Here is a 17385-nt window from a genome sequence, read left to right on the forward strand (position 1 = left end):
GCCAAGCTTTTGCTGTTTTGTGCAGACTGCAGATTCCTTGAGAGCCCTTAGTCTGCCTTTCTCTTCGTGCTTGCACCTCCCCTTGGTCCTGTGTGCACCTTACATTTTGATGCATTCATTTGGAGGCTTTATTTGAAGCCTTTCTCAGATATCCTTAGGGCACCTTTTGGCTCCTAGGAGTTGATTTTTGCCCCTTAAGAGGCCTCTCCAAGCGATCAGTGGCATGCATAGACTTTCTTTTTGCTTTTGGAACAGTGGTGGTTTTTATCTACAAGATCGTTCTCCCACTTGGGGCAGTCTGCCCCGCAGCAAACAGATGTTCACATCCAGATCTCCCCTCTAGATGAATAAAATCCTCCCAGAGGCTACTGCTGGCTGGAAGAAATTCTTTTGTGCATCTATAAAGCATAACTGAGCCCTAAGCAACCACCTTTGATGTATATTTTGTGATTGGGGAAGGAAAAAATTTTTAAAAAATCTTCATCTGCCAAACTTTTACACATGAGAATTTTTGTTGACTGAAGCCTTTATCCACTGTGAGCTTTGACCTCTCCCATTAAGCAAAGGGTTAGATTGAGGTTGTTTTTTTTTTTTTTTTCGTTATATGGCTCTTCAATTTTATTCTCTGTGCTGTTTGGGCATAATACTTTCTCAGCAAAATGGGTGTGATAACTGTCTTCCAAATCCCCATCTTGTTTGGTATACTGAGACAGTTTTCATCCAAGCATAAAATACTTTGTTCAAAAGGTAGAAGTTTAAGTCTGTGGGCATGCTAAAAATGAAATGAGATTACTTTTTTTTTTGGAGGACATTAGTTTTGCCTCACTACCTTGGATTCCCATCTTTCGTAAGATCTAAGATCAATGTACTTTAGGGTACCAACGTTTTTCGTAATTGCCTAATGCATTAACATCCTTCAATACTAAGTATTAACTTTGACTGTGAGATCACTAAACCGTATAATGATTTTGAACATGGAATAATAACTTGACTTTTGAGGACCACTGAAGCTAAGAGCAAACTTTTGAGACAATGACATACCCTTAAACACAAATTTAATCCTGGAATCTAATAATAAAATGTTTCTTGAGCCATATTTATGGAAATCTGATAACTTAGTTTCTATATTCAATTATGATACTAATTTAGGCATAAAGACACAAACCACAAAGCACAGTGAATGGACAATCTGATTTTAACTCTTCAGCTACAAAATGGTCATAAGCCTAATATTTAATTTTCCCCGTGTCAGGAGAGGAAAAGTCTAGGAATGTTACCTTCTATAAAAGAAAAAACAAAATTTTCATCGCTGCAGAGAAGGATTTATACCTGAAATCTTTGGAGAACAATGAGAACCAGAAGATTTTTCTTTTTTTTTTTTTTCTCTTGCAAATCCAGATCACACTACTGATTACTGACATTCATTGTTGAAGGCAGTACTCTGTATTCAGTAAATTAAGCTTTTATTTCAGAGTCCAACAAAATAATTGACCTCAAAAAGAAGATAAATGAATAGGCTATCCTGAGCTTGTGATGAAAATCTACTTTCCAGTCTCATTATATTAGTATTTTTCAATTCGGTGATTTTTCCATTCTTTCATAGTTTCTTTCACAATTATAACACCTTTCACTCTGCTCCTATATGAACAAGGCCAAGCTATTTTCATCCTTGGTTTCAAGACTGAAAGGTTTTACTATGCTATTTTTATGCTTTGTTATTAATATTAATAATTTAATATAGTTTCCATTTTAGGATAAGTTACTAGTAAATTTCTGAAAAACTTCTGAAATGTTTCTTATTTCATAAAATCATAAATAACATAGACATATAGCATATATAAATATTTTGATTAATTAATCCTTTGACAGTTTTGAACATTTTTGCCCTAAGTGATTTTCCTTAATGAATCCTCGAAGATTAGGGAGGTTTAAAACTATTTAGCCTGATTTTTACATTTGGGAAAAATTAAAATAAGAACTATTTGGTGCCTTGAACAAGATTACACAGGGGTGATAAGCCATGACTTTCAGATAATCCCTCAGTTTTTGCTACCAGTGTAGCAACATAATTTCTGTATTTAAGAAAAAAAAATGTATTCTTTCGTAGTAAGAGGTTAAACATTGAACAGAGTCCTTTTTAAGATTTAGTGTATTGGTTTTATTTGAAAACAAATACAAAATACTCACCATTATAGACACCATTTTATCAAGACAGTGATTCAATGCTATATTATTCGGAATTGAAGTAGCCAAATCAAGTGCTTCTTCAGGCACCTTCTGATAAAGACAAAATTAGGTGTAGCTTCCATAGAATTCATAGAGACAGTCATTGCTTTTTCTCTTCCGCATCTCAGGAAAAGAATCCCACAAGGCCCTAGAAAAAAGAAGAGGTTTTTATTTGATTCCTACTGGGATTCCTTGAGGTATCCAGGACTTGCATTTTCCCTGGCTTTAACTGAGAGGGGCCGTAGCTTCTGGGAATAAAAGGGAACTGTAGGAGGTAAAGCAGAATTACTCTGTTGTTGGTAACTTGGATTTACAGACTCAGAAGAATGATCTTTCCATAGCCCTTTTCCCACCCCGAGTCACATTCTCTGAATGGGATAAAACTTGAGCTTGCTCTACCCAGGCTCATTTGTGCAAATGGATAAGTATCATATACATATGCACTGCGTCTTAAGGGAGACTAATATGAGGACCTACCAGTACCCAGGGACGTCGTTTTTGCCATCCTATTTTTTTGCCTACTACTACTCCCAGAAACACTCAAGTGCTACTGCAGGATGGAAGAGGTCATTTCTTGGCAGACACCTTTTCATTTAGAACCTCTTAACCAGAAAGCCCAAATGCCTATATTTTATTCAAGTGCTATAAAATGATAGTGATAGCATGTGATGGTAATGCATGGTACTTCATAACTTTCTTATGCATTATGGCAGCCTAAATTATGTTTACTATAGCCTTGGCTTTAAGTGCATTTAATTGCATTATGAATCTCTAAACACTGATAATTGATTGCTCTATATAGCAACTACAAAGAGTCCAAATATTACATTAATTTGAATATCCCATTTATGAACTTTTCCAAGTAAAAGCAATTTAATTGAATTTGGTGGTAGAACAGATTTGTAAATAGGCTGGAGCAAATGTTTTTATCACTTATGCATTTATTAGTATATTAATGACAATACTTAGCCACATATTCTGATTTGAGTTAATATGAAACCATAGGATTTTCTAAAATTAACAATAAATGGAAATATAATTGAACCTTTTTGGAGGAGTATTAAATGGTAAATTCCTAATGTTAACGGATGTTCTTTCAGACAGAATCCCATGATCTTCTGTTTTCTTTGACTCAGAGAAGATCATAGATGTAGGTCAAATCTCATTTAAAATACTATCAGTTCATTGATACCTTAATCACAGGACACATTTTTTTTCTGTGAAAATAACCATTAGAAGCAGTTGTTTTTAAGGTAAGTAGATGTCTTGGACTTCCTAGATCTTGCTAATTTATGACTGCTTACTTGTTTTATCTGCAGAATTTTTCCGAGAGCTTCTGGAAAATGCAGAGAAGTCACTAAATGATATGTTTGTACGGACCTATGGCATGCTGTACATGCAGAATTCGGAAGTGTTCCAGGACCTCTTCACAGAGCTAAAAAGATACTACACTGGGGGCAATGTGAATCTGGAGGAGATGCTCAATGACTTCTGGGCTCGGCTCCTGGAACGAATGTTTCAGCTGATCAACCCACAGTATCACTTCAGCGAGGACTACCTGGAGTGCGTGAGCAAATACACAGACCAGCTGAAGCCATTCGGAGATGTTCCCCGGAAGCTGAAAATTCAGGTCACTCGCGCCTTCATTGCTGCTCGGACATTTGTCCAGGGGCTGACCGTGGGCAGAGAAGTTGCAAATCGAGTTTCCAAGGTAATTGAAAATCTACTGTCTTTCTAATTGGCCTTTCTCATTTTTTGTTTGTTTGTTTGTTTTTAAAACCAATGTTTAAAAAAGAAATGCAAGGTAAAAGTTCTCACTTACAGTGGTTCTTGATCTTAGAGAAATCAGTTAAATGTTAAAGCTTAATTCTTTGTGTGAGAGAAGCCAGGATTTCAAGCCATTGCGTGTGGTTTGAAACATAATGTCAATATTTATCAGCAATTCAGTAGAGAAGCTTTTATCAAAAAATGCTCGAAAACAGGTGTCTTGTAACCATGACCACCTGGCATTTCTGATCAGTTTTAAGGATGATAAATACTCATGAAGCAGTCCATCCGGAGGTTATAATCCTCTAGGAAGTCCCAAGGAGACAGTCTTATGGTGCTGGCAAGTGGAGGCAAGTTGTTGCTCCAAACACCAGCACCTGGCATTTCTTCTTCTTCATCACCCTTGTCAAAGTGGCCGAATCCCTTACTAGTAAAAGAAGAGCTGACACCTGTAGAACCGGACTAGGGACGACTAATTAATGCAAAGTGTAGAATCTGGCGGAGAATTCTTTTTGTTATCCATTATCTTTGCAATTCAATGCCGTGTATTGCGTTGGGCTTATGAGAAAGGTAAATCACTAACACACGTCTGTGCCCTTCCTTGAGGATGTCTCTAAACCTTTACTGCAAGGGTTTTTTTTTTCCACTGCTGTTTTTAAAACATTGAGTGTTTCCTGTGTAGAGGATATATGCCTTCGTTTAAATTCTTCCTTGACATTCAACTGCTCTTATGAGATGAGCTTGCCCGTTTATGAGGGCAGTCCAACAAGTAAACTGAAAGATGATTACTTTAAGAGGTAAAGTTAAAACAATAGATAACAGAACTCTGGTATTATGTCACCCCAAGAAGGTCATGTTTGTACAAAGATTATTGCTAAATATTACTTTCTTACTGCAGGGTCGTGCCAAAGAGCCATATATTTTTTATAACTATTAGTACCATCCTGGCATGTTTCTTTTTTCCCTACTTTAATCTCCTCAGTATTTACATCTTGGTATCAAGATGTATATACCCTTAAAAATGTTTCTCTGTGGCTCTGTTTGTAAAATTCATAGCAATCCATTTTTTTAATTATCAATTCTTAAAAAGTTTACTTGAGCATATGGAAAGATTATTTGGAAGAACACTTTGATGAGGATAAACACAAGGGATTTAATAATATAAAGGGCCTATAACTTTGATGTTAAAAACAATTTTTTTTATTGAAAATCAACAATATTCTAGATACCAAAGGAAATAGAAGCCCAAAAGTGGATTAATAAGGAGTTGGCCAGGTGGAGTAATAAGAGGAAATATGATTATCTGGGAAAGTCTGTGAAATATAGATAGATATAAGAAATAAATATATATTCCATATATTCTTGAGAGATAGATTTTGTTTAAAAAAAAGTTTAGTCACAGTAACTTCAAATTGAAGTCTTTGCTTTTATTGAAGAATGAGAAACGTGAGGTAAGAAATTCAAGGCATGGATTAATATATGCAATATTCCTGATTGTTTACGTAGAGTGTGCCTGAGTGTGAATCTTGATTAGGTGCATATATTTTAGTCTGGGGAGGTCTCTGAGGTAAGAGAATATTTTCTATCAAAGCATCTAAAAAGCCAGAGGAGAGGTTGCTGCTGACTGACTGACTGTCTCTCCTGTATCTCAGAGGATGGCATAAACAACAGCCCAGAAATGGCACCTCCCCTTTGTCATTCCCCGACTGTCTTATTCTGAGGTCTTTGTGTACCAAAATCTAACATGTCCACCTTCATTGTAAAGGTTGATATCATGGACCAACCATCAGTAGAGTATGACCTTTAGTTTTTTTACCAGATGTGAGGAGAGATATACTCAGCAACCCTGAGATCTTTCTTCCCTTGATTTCTTCATGACCAACATTCATTTGCAGAACAGCTGCTGTGGGTTTGCAGGGTAGTTTGTGGTCGTGTAACTATGAATGTTTACTGTTCCATGCAGATATTAGCTTTTCTGACCTGAGTTTCTTTAGCCCTAATCTACTCAAATCATAAATCCCATGCTGACATCTGGTCACTGCCTTCTAGTGGGCGGATGGATGGGTGGATGGATGGGTGGATGGATGGATGGATGGATGGATGGATGGATGGAGAGAGAGAGAGAGAGTTGGATGTGGATATATAGCCTTGGTTTAAAAGAAGCTAAGCAATTTTTTCTCAAATAATTTATGACTCAGGGATTTAAGTATTTTATCAGTGAACTTTCTCACCTAATGATTACCAGATGGTCTGTAGCTAACTAAATCAGATACAGATCTGCTAGTACCAGTTGGGTGCTTATGACGATGACTTATGGCACCCAAACCATTCTCTGTGATAAGAATAAAATATTACAAGACTAACTATATTAAAAGGAGAAGCAAGAATTGTGTTGGACGTTTAGCCCTTCATATATCAGAAGTTTCCCTGTTGTCTGTTAACTGAGTGAGTTAGAGTTTGTGAAATGACTGCAGAAGAGTTAAGGAATTCAAGGCAAAATTCCCAAATAGCGATCCACAAACTTCCTTATCTCCTGCACCTTGGCTTGGGGGATATTTTTTTCCTTCGGTTTCTCTCTTCTCTTACAGTGGCTTCTTAAATCTAGGAAGGCATCATTAATAGCTTCTAATTAACTGTTTTGACGGGAAAATTTAGCTCTTTGGCAAAACACAGCAGTTTGACACAAATGTTTTGACACGACGTTTGGGGAATTTCCTTACCAGAAAAATGGAGGACTAATTTGTCAACGTCAACATAACTATTTTTCAAACTTACTCTTGCCATCTCAGATACGAACATTGTCTTTTTCCAGGCTTTGGTTGGAGCAAGTTAATTTTAAATAACGATTTGAAAATACCTGTGCTATTGAATACCTGCATATCTTAAAATTGCAACTGTACCCCTGGACATACTGCTTCACATGTGTACAAATATATGTGTAGGATTCATAGTAGCCTTTTTACAATAACATAAAAGGTAGAAATATCACAAATATCCCATCTGCATAAATGGTGATCTCTTCACACCATGAAATCCTATGGAGCATTGAAAATAAGTGAATTCTAGCCACATGTATGGATGAATCAATTGCAGAAATCTCATTTTGAGATAAAAAAATAAATAAAATCACCAAAGACTATATACCATTGATATAAAGTTTAAAAATATAAAACTAAGCAATACATCATTTAGGAATTAAAATACAATATATGTGGTAAAACTCTGAAGAAAACTTTAAAATGTTAAACACAAACATCAGATGGTAATTACCTCTAAGGATTAGGTTTGGAGGTATTATAAAGGAGAGATATTCAGAGGTTTCCACAGTTATCAATAACATACTGTTTCTTAAGCTCTGTGCTGTGTGTGTATGTGTGCAGGTTTAAATTTTTTTTAATGGAAGAGATTAAAATGGGAGAGACTTCACCATTGTTCATCTATGATTCTTTCCATCTCTGTAGATATGATCAAGTCCCTGAGCTAGCGTCAGTGACTTCTCAGACTTACTGCTGTTTGTGGATTTGACCATTTACTTTCCATGTTCCATCCTATACTAAATGATACCAAGTAGGCATGGGAGACAAAGCTCTAAAATGAACATAAAAGCACATTTTGATAATATAGTGGTCTTGAGAGAAAGGATCCAGGCTATCTTCTTTAGCATGGTCCCTTTTTTAAAGCACCACCTTTACCCACCTATATATACCCATTCGTGAATGGGAACTTGGGGGCCAGCAGTCCCTCTGAGGCTTGCCTAGCACTGTGATGAACAGAAAGAAGGCTGAGTAGAGATAGTAACAGTTGTCTGCTTAGACTGAGCCTCCATTTTTCATCATGAAGGCAAGTGACTTAAGTGTCTTCACTGGTCCATCTTGCTTCCATTTAAACAAGGAAGTCATGACTTTCATATCGTTTTGCTTTAATAAAAGTGACTTCTATGAGGAAAATCTGTAAATTTTGTCAGTAGCAACCAGTTCAACTATGAAAATCATGTCATGGATTCATTCCAGACAAATTAGGTAGGTAATGGAATTGGAATCCATAGGACTTGAACTATTACCAAATACTGTCATTTATCTCTATCTATCTATCTGTCTAACTATTTTCTGTCTATTTTCTTATCTAAATTATTTCTGCCTTGTGGGTCGTGACTTTGAAAAGAATGTCTGGCTTTCGTAAGACCAGAATATTTGTATCAACAGTCACCTGCCTATGTCTGCTACCCATAATAGTATCTTTGCATGGAGAGCCTCTTAACTGGTCCATCCAGCTGAGTAAACAGTCTTGAATTAACAGTGTGTGCCTAGAAAGCAATAAGCAGAGAGTCAATTTTCAGTAAATGTAGTTGATAGATTATGAGGCTGAAAAACTTTATCATCAAATTTGATGAAATGAAGCCTATGAAATACATCCATTCAGAACATTCCCTGATCAAAATGGAAAACCATTCTGAAGAATTTGCCATAGATATAGTTTACAATGGAAACTATATGGTAAACTTCTATGGTATTCTATTTAGCTGTTTGCTTCTGAGATAGAATTTAAGATATAAACAAAGACCACCTGTTGTACCTGTCACCTGAATGATTTGTTTTGCTCCTTCTGTGGTGATCTTTTTTTTTTTTTGTGGTGATCTTTTGATTGGAGTTAATTTTTTTAGAGTCATCCAGAAATGAAAAAGACCATGAAGAGGCCTTAGGTGAATGAAAGCTTTTTTATTTCTTTTGTGGTCAGTGTATTCTCTTCTGTAATTGATGATTATCCAGTGTAGGTTAGTTCAATAACATACAATGTTAGGAAGAATAGGTAAACCTTTTGAAATGATCAATAATACGTTTACAACTTTTAAGTCAGCATAAATAAAATATGCTTGCTGTTTTATGATGATGGTGTGGGCATTATATTATATTTAGAAAGCACTTTGCCATTAATCAATAAATAATATCATGATAAAAAATAGTAACAAAATAACATTAGTACAAGAGGCCAAAACAACAAAAATAGCTTATTAATATAATTCATTGGAAACGTATGAATTTTACCATGGTCCAGGTGCAGTGATAAGCCCTGGAAATCACAAGAGTGTGAGGAAGTCCAGGTTTCAGCGGAAGAAAAGAGCCTCTACCCTGAAGAGTAGCATATGGTGTTCTACAGAGGACTCCAGAGAACTAAGAGCTGAGGTCCCATTCTGATGAAAACAATTTGGTTACTTTGATTAAAACAATGAATGAAATCTTTCTTACTAATTTTAAGTTCTCTTGCGGAATGCCTAGCTTTGGTGTGTAATTTTGGAAAATAGTTAAGAGAGTGAAAATTGAGGAGAATGAAGCCATTTATTTCCAGTGCCTTAAAAGCTATTTGTGTATCCTTTCTTTTTAGTCTTTTTGTAGCTTGTGTCTGTTTCTAATAACCTATGCCTGTTAGGCTATTTTATTTAAAATTATACCATCTTTTGGAATTCTCCCTATTGAACCTAGGTTTGAAGTTTTATTCATAATGAAAGGAGAAGGTAAGGGGTATGTCAATGTAACATAGCTGGAACAAGTTTGGGAACCACAGTTATGAACATACCTAACAGGTGTAATCTTTTTCTCCCCTACAGTCCAAGATGGGTGGTTATAATAGCTCAACAGTCATTTGATCCAAATGTGGATTCTTGTAAAAGTGGAGCCATTGTGGCAATTTAGCTCATGCCTCGTCAATAAGCATTAGTTCCGTGTGTTTTATACGTCAAGTACTGTTGATAAGTTCTTAAGATACAAAGACTAAGCAAATTAAAGTACTTGCAAGTACTGATTGGGAGAGAGACAGAAACAAATAATGTCAGTATCTAATGTGAGCATTCTGCAATAGATGTTTTGGGAACAGAGAGGAGAGGCACCTAGCTTAACCTCGGAGCGCAGGGAAACTTTCAGGGATATAGATGCTGAATGATGTGTTGAAGGATGCCTGGGCATTGGGACAGATGACGAGGGCACCTGGCATAGGGGAGGGTGCTTCAGACAGAGGCAACAACTCAGCAGAAGCACAGCGTGAAACCACAGGTGTGTGCAGGGAGCTGCAAGCGTGTGGTATTCCTGAGGCATGAAGTACAAGACAGTGAACAGGTAGAGATAAGACTGGAAAACCTAAAGGAACCCTTGAATAAAAACTGCCTATTTCACTAATGATTTTGTGCTTGTCTATTTTGCCTGCATAATTCAAAAGTAACCTTTCTTTTTTTTATTGAAGTATAGTCAATTTGCAATGTTGTGTTAGTTTCAAGTGTACAGCAAAGTGATTTAGTTATACATACATACATATATATTCTTTTTCAGATTCTTTTCCATTATAGGTTATTATGATATTAAGTAAAGTTCCCTGTACTATACAGTAGGTCTTTGTTGTTTACCTATTTTATATATAGGAGCGTGCATATGTTAATGCCAAACTCCTAATTTATCACCCCCCCACTATCCCCTTTGGTAACCGTAAGTTTGTTTTCTATGTCTGTGAGTCTATTTCTGTTTTGTAAATAAGTTCATTTTTATCATTTTTTTTAGATTCTACATATAAGTAATACCATATGATGCCTGTCTTTCTTTGCTTAAAAGCATTCCACTACGTTTGAGAGGCAAATGTGCTGAGTACCTGCTATTCGCTGGGCATTGTTCTGTAAGAAACAGGAAATAACAATGAACGGCATTGTCCTTGAGGAAATCACAGCCTATCCAAAAGAGATAGAGGTGTAAAAGTTTCATTGTGGCCCAAAGGATCAGGATGAAGATAGAGGTGTGGGTAAAATGCTATGTGAATCAAGAGAAATGCCTGCTTCCCTTTGCCTTGGGAAATTGGAAAAGGCACCTTAGAGTAGGTTATAGTCAGACTTGGACTTACAGAATGAATAGGGTCTTACAGAAGAAGAAAAGATCTTGCCAGGGACCCAGCAGGTTCAAAGGCATGAGCCACGGAAGGTCCTGTTTTTGTGGAGATGAGGCCAGGAGGTAGATCTGGATCGTATTATTTGAGCTTTATATTTCAAGCTAAGGAATTTGAAGGACACTGCATAGGCCAAGAGGTGATAGCTAAGATTTTTCAAAAGGCAAACATGTGGTCAGATTTTTACTTGTGAAAGATCGTTCATGGAGATGATAAACTGGAGTGGGGGAAACTGATGGTGGGTGCAGGGGTGGAAACTATTGTCATTGCCCAGGTGAGCGGTGATGAGACCTGAGTCCAAGCAGGTGGAGTGGAGTGGAGCGTGCATCTGGAGAAACAAAAGAACAAACAGGCAGGGTATAAATATGGTGTGTCTTCTCAGATTGTTCCCCCAGCACCAAGCACATTTCCTGGCATGCTGTTTGTTCCCATTTAGTAACAGTTGTCTGCCTGCTGACTGGTTTGAGGAGCACCAACACAGAAATGTTTGTTGGCAAAGAATTTAGCTGGAGAAAATAGAGAACAGGATCAGATGAAACATCAGGGAGTATAAATATTTAAAGAGGATACAGTAGGGCTTGCCTGGTGGTGCAGTGGTTGAGAGTCCGCCTGCCGATGCAGGGGACACGGGTTCGTGCCCCCGTCCGGGAAGATCCCACATGCCGCGGAGCGGCTGGGCCCCTGAGCCATGGCCGCTGAGCCTGCGCGTCCGGAGCCTGTGCTCCGCAACGGGAGAGGCCGCAGCAGTGAGAGACCCATGTACCCAAAAAAAGAAAAAAAAGAGGATACAGTAAAGGAAGACAAATGACCCAAAGCATATTGTCCTGAAAGTAGAGGGAGAGGGACACTCAAGAAATAGGGTAATCAACAGCATCAAATGTCATAGATAGTCAAATGGGAGGGGCAGAGAAAATAGACCTTTGATTTGGCCATAAGGATGCTACTAACTTTAGCAAGTGCAGTTTGACTAGAGTGGTTTTAATTGGTTGAGAAGTTAACTCTTCTGCCCCTGTACTTTCTAGAACAGGCTGAACAAAGCATGGTCCATGGACTGGAGCCCATCCATGAGCAGACTGTTATGGTTCTGTAACAAGTACAAAAATTAAAGGCATTTTAAAAATCTTGATAGCAATTTCACATTGCCCCAACATCCAAGACCCCACCAGTTGACTCTTCTTAAATGTTGCTGAACTTGCACGGTGTGTCTCCTTGGCGTGAGGTGCGTCTTAGTTATGCTCTTGAGGATTAGATATCAGGTCGTGACATCCTGGGAAAAATCAAACAGCCAGCCAAAGCCTGTCCAGATCCTTTGAGCCTCAAACAGATAGTTTGAAATGTACTATTCCAGAACAGTGCTAAGGATAGGAAAACAGTGAACATATATTGATTGATTCTGTTGGTGTGTTTGAGCTTTTTCCTTCCGTATTCAGCCTCCCTTTACCCCTCTTTGCGCCTCCCTGCCCTAACTTTCTTCCCCTGGGGTGCTTTCTCTACATTGCCAACCATGATGGGCTCTCATAAATCCACTTTGATTGGCATGTCTGCTGTTTGCCTGTGCCCTGCAAGTACAACAATTCCTCTGGGGCCATGGAAGACGTGGGTGACAAGCAGACGTCTTTGTTACTAATAGGGAACATCCACGGGTGAAATGTGCCAATTAAGGTACAACACAAATAAAAAAGGACCAAGTTTAAAACTCTAGTGCTGTAACTCAAAGGATGCTGCTTCTAAAATGGCTTCATAAAGAAAAACGGACCTAACAGTTTATCCCAATGTCAGTGCTGACTCTGTTCTTGGATAATTATCTCTGAATGCATGTATGCTTTTTCTACCAGAAGGTTCTGTGAAACAAGGTTTAAACAATAGTCTTGCTGTAATTACTTTCACGTGCAAAAGCGCGTTCAGAGTGCTGACAGGAGACGTTGCAGGCTGTGTGATATCATAGCTGAACTTGAAAGTTTGGAGGATTTTTCTTTTATTGTCCCATCTTCAGAGATTCAGTGTTACAAGGACATTCCCTGAGGCAATATCAGGCACCGAGGAGGTTTATGAGCCAAGATACACATCAAAAATAATTTTAATAAAGCCTGACAGATATATTGCATTAACAGTGCTGACAGAGAGGAGCAGTACTTATGTAGAGAGTATGACATGTTGGTATTTTTTTTTAATTGAGGTATTAGGTCATACAGATATTTGACTGTAAGAAAGACTGGGGGTATGTTATTACATACCATAGATTTTCTCCACTGTTATCTTTATGATGACAAGCAAGGGTTATTCCCCTTCATGCGTATGCCTTATACCTCTCCATCTTTTTTTTCTGCGGTACGCGGGCCTCTCACCGTTGTGGCCTCTCCCGTTGCGGAGCACAGGCTCTGGACGCGCAGGCTCGGCGGCCATGGCTCACGTCCCCAGCCGCTCTGCGGCATGTGGGATCTTCCCGGACTGGGGCACGAACCCACGTCCCCTGCATCGGCAGGCGGACTCTCAACCACTGCGCCACCAGGGAAGCCCTATACCTCTCTGTCTTGATGAGTGATAGTCAGTGCAGACACAATGGGTCAATCCCAGACACCTAGAAAATAGTCATCATCCCAGACAATATCGAAAATCTACATTTTCCTGTACCTAAATTGGATAACCAAGAGTGAAAATGGACAGTTTAGAGTGTCAGTAATTGGATAATGGTGGCTTTGACCTTTAGAGGTGAGTAAAACTGTAGATGCCCCAAGTTAACATCAGCTGACACTTAAGTGGCTGGCATAAACAGATTTTTAAAAATTCATTTTCATCCTTGCAGGAATATGCTGCCTGTCAGAAGTGCCACTGTCATATTTAATACTCAGCAGATAGCGAGATTTTATATGGAAATGTAATCCTCTTCAGTTCATTATGTCTTAAGTCAGGAAGGCAAACTATTCTGTGTTCATCTTGTAGAGGATTTCGGCAATCAAAGAAGGTCATCCATTCAACATTTTAAACTTTCATAAATACAGTCATTACGGAAACATTATTCTGCGTATCATTCTCATAGTAGGTATAAATACGAGTTTCTCCGTAAAGAAAATTGTCCGTTTATAAATAATGGGTGTTAAAACGTTCCTCGTTTGCTCTCAGCTTTCTAAAAACACATCCTCTTGCTAAAAATACTTCTAGATGCAAGGCAACATTTATTTTACTGTTTTTCAATGAAAGTGGGCTACATTTAGTCAGAAATATAGGATTCGATACTGCTTTAAAAATTAGTAGAAACCAAGCGCTCTGCGGAATTCCTTTCCTCTTAGGGTTCTGTTGCTCAAGTTGAAGGCTGGGCCAAAGAGAATCCAACTGTGCTTGCAATAAAGTGTTTTATTGAAAAGATGAACCTTATGGTATCCTGCAGCATTTGTAGGCAGAAGATAACTGTATAAAATATTTATGTCAGTATTTCCATAAAGAATGAGAAATATCTATTTTGGAGTGGAGAGAAAAAAGTACCCTGGCATTTTGGCTGGGATAGCAGATAGAATACAGATTGAAAGTCTCTCTTATTTCTTTTCTTTTTTTTTAAAGTGTGAAAGTGATAGGGTTTTCCGTAGAAAGTCTGATATACCAATTGTTTAATAAATTATAAAGCCTTTGACTCTCAGCTATCCAGGGTCTCCCTCCTGATCAATTTATAGTTCACCACTTGTTTTGTGATTATGAGAAAAAGGGAATTGGGGAAATGAGATAATCTTGTAAAATCACACAAGCCAAGTGAGCATTTTTGTCCCCTCAAATTACCAAGAGGGTTCAAATGAAACTGTCACCTAGCTTAAATCACCTGTATATTTACTTTTTGTTGGTGGTCAGAAAAATAGTATTTTCACATGTTTTTTTCTGACTATAAAATCAATATGTGCTCATCCAAAAAGAAAGAAAAAAAAACAGAAAATGTGGAGAGTGCAGAAGAATACAAAGAGGAAAGCAAAGTAATCCTAAATTCCCACTAACCAGGGTCAAAAGTTTGCATTTCTAGTGTTTTTGTAGCTCTAAACTACTTTTACGTATTGCTAAATCATGGGGGATACTTAATACTGGGTCCTACTTTTTTCACCTCAATAGCATTTCTATTAAAAAAATCTTACTTTTAAAGATTTATTTTACAATCTAAAGGATTCGCTTGCTGCCAGTATATCTGGGCATCTTTCACAGTAGTCATTCCCTGGACGTTCTTTCTAAGAGAAGGAAACAACTGTAGTTTACATGTGCGCACGCGTGGGTGTTTAACTCACTCTGCACTCAGTGCCAGCCTACTTGGGAGTTTTGTGACTCCCTTATCATGTATTTCACTATTGAAATTTCTTGGTTGATTTATACATACTCCAGACAGTTACAAGAATTAGAAGCAATTTTTTTGAGGGAACAAAGGTGTGGACATAAAGTAGAGGTAGGAATGAGGCTGATAGAAAAACGTTTATTGGAACTCCCTGACTAATACTTCCCATTGGGCCAAAAGTCACCATCAAAGGCAGACTGCAAACTGGCTTACAGACATGTTCATCTGGGCACACCTTTTTTTTTTTTTGCCATGCCATGCGGTTTATGGGCTCTTAGTTCCCCAATGAGGGATTGAACCAGGGCCCTAGGCAGTGAAAGTACGGAGTCCTGACCCCTGGACCGCCAGGAAATTCTCGGCACAACTTCTTTAAGAGTTTGAATGTTTTAAAATGGGGAGGATTGACATAAATTGTGGATTGCTGCAATTTCTGAAGATATGACCAACCTGGGCCTGTATTCTGCATGGCAAAATCGGCTGGTGCTAAAGAATATTTACACGGAATTTGTTGTAGCGGGAGAATCCGTGCTGTGGTCTGACTTGGGTCTGATCACTCCTGTGGTTAGGTTGGCCTGATTCTGAAGTCAGCGTGGGCTGCCATCTATCACAGTGTTTGGCTCTTTTTATCACAACAGAGAAATGTTTCTCTGTACCTATGTGGTTTTTTTCGGTTTTTTTGTTTTGTTTTGTCTTGTTTTTATAAATTTATTTTTGACTGTGTTGTGTCTTCACTGTTGCGTGAGGGCTTTCTCTAGTTGTGGCGAGCAGGCGCTACTCTTGGTTGCGGTGCACAGGCTTCTCATTGTGGTGGCTTCTCTTGTTGCGGAACACGGGCTCTAGGCGCGTGGGCTTCAGTAGTTGTGGTGCGTGGGCTCAGTAGTTGTGGCTCGCCGGCTCTAGAGCACAAGCTTAGTAGTTTTGGTGCACGGGCTTAGTTGCTCCACAGCATGTGGGATCTTCCTGGACCAGGGCTCGGACCCGTGTCCCCTGCATTGGCAGGTGGATTCTCAACCACTGTGCCACCAGGGAAGCCCTGTACCTATGTCTTTACTAAAAGCAAAATAAGTGAAAGATGAATAGGGTCTTGTTTCAGGAAAAAATAGTAGGAAGCTTATTTTATTTTTTTGGAAGTATACAATATTCTAACTATTTAATATGCAACTAGTAACTGTGATTCAAAAATACAGTCAATTAACTTCACCCATGGTTATTGACTCTGTAGCATTTGAATTTGCAAACCTTCTTCTAAGCTGTCTATTAGCCGTCACTATGAGCTAAACTTTATTCTTTAATCAAATAAAAGCAAACCAGCCACTAAAAAAAACCCTGCTATTCCTGATGTTGGGAATCAGAAAAGAATCCTCTCCTTTAACGTCTTCAAGAACGTTCTTATCATATACACAGCTAGAAGTTTACTCCTGCTGAAATGGATCTTAGCAAGCACAGGCCTAGAATTTTTCTGATCAGTGTCATCATAACATCATCACCATTATCAAATTCACTTCCCGTCTAATGTAAATGGAATCTAACAGTTATTGAGTGCTTGCCAGCCCCGTAGTAAGTACTTTTCACACACTGGCATTTAATCCTTGCATTAAACCCGTGAGATAGGCATGGTTGTTGCATTGCATTTATTAGGTAAGGAACTTGGGATTGAATGACAAGATACCTATGCTGTAAATCCACACTGCTTCTCCCAGTGTTGAGGCTTTTTTCTGAACACAGCAACCCAGTATAAAACTCCTTGGTCTATGGCAGTGCTGTCCAGTAGGAGTAGGATGAAAATCAAATTCAGAATCTTCTGTAAGCACATTAACATAAAAAGAAACAGATGAAACCAATTTTAACAATAAATTTTTAACCCAGTATATCCAAAATATTTTCATGTAAGTTTATAATCAATACAAAACTTAATAATGAGCTATTTTAATTTTTCGTGTTTAGTCCAAATTTTGGCATGCATTTTATACTTATAGCAGATGTCAGTTTGAGACTAGTCATATTTCAAATGCCAGGCTAGTGGCTGATGTACGGGACGGCTCAGATGTATAGGTTTAATGCATCATCCTCCTATTTAAAGCAAAGAATGTTAGGAATTCACACCAGGAAGTCTAAACCCTTGTGGTTGATTATTCATAGAGCTCCTCTGGTTATGAGGAAAATAGAGAAAG

General features: G+C 38.1%; 1 protein-coding gene across 1 annotated transcript in view; it reads left to right on the forward strand.

Moving 5' to 3' along the window:
* The window catches only part of GPC6 (glypican 6), a 1061298-nt gene that overhangs the window by 526217 nt on the left and 517696 nt on the right, over positions 1-17385 (forward strand). Inside the window, exon 3 of the mRNA XM_024755297.1 lies at positions 3546-3937. Coding sequence (XP_024611065.1) covers positions 3546-3937 — 392 coding nt within the window. The remainder of the gene's footprint in view (positions 1-3545; positions 3938-17385) is intronic.

This window comes from Neophocaena asiaeorientalis, unplaced genomic scaffold (genome assembly GCF_003031525.2).
Source record: "Neophocaena asiaeorientalis asiaeorientalis breed wild unplaced genomic scaffold, Neophocaena_asiaeorientalis_V1.1 scaffold141, whole genome shotgun sequence".
In the NCBI taxonomy this organism is placed as follows: domain Eukaryota; kingdom Metazoa; phylum Chordata; class Mammalia; order Artiodactyla; family Phocoenidae; genus Neophocaena; species Neophocaena asiaeorientalis.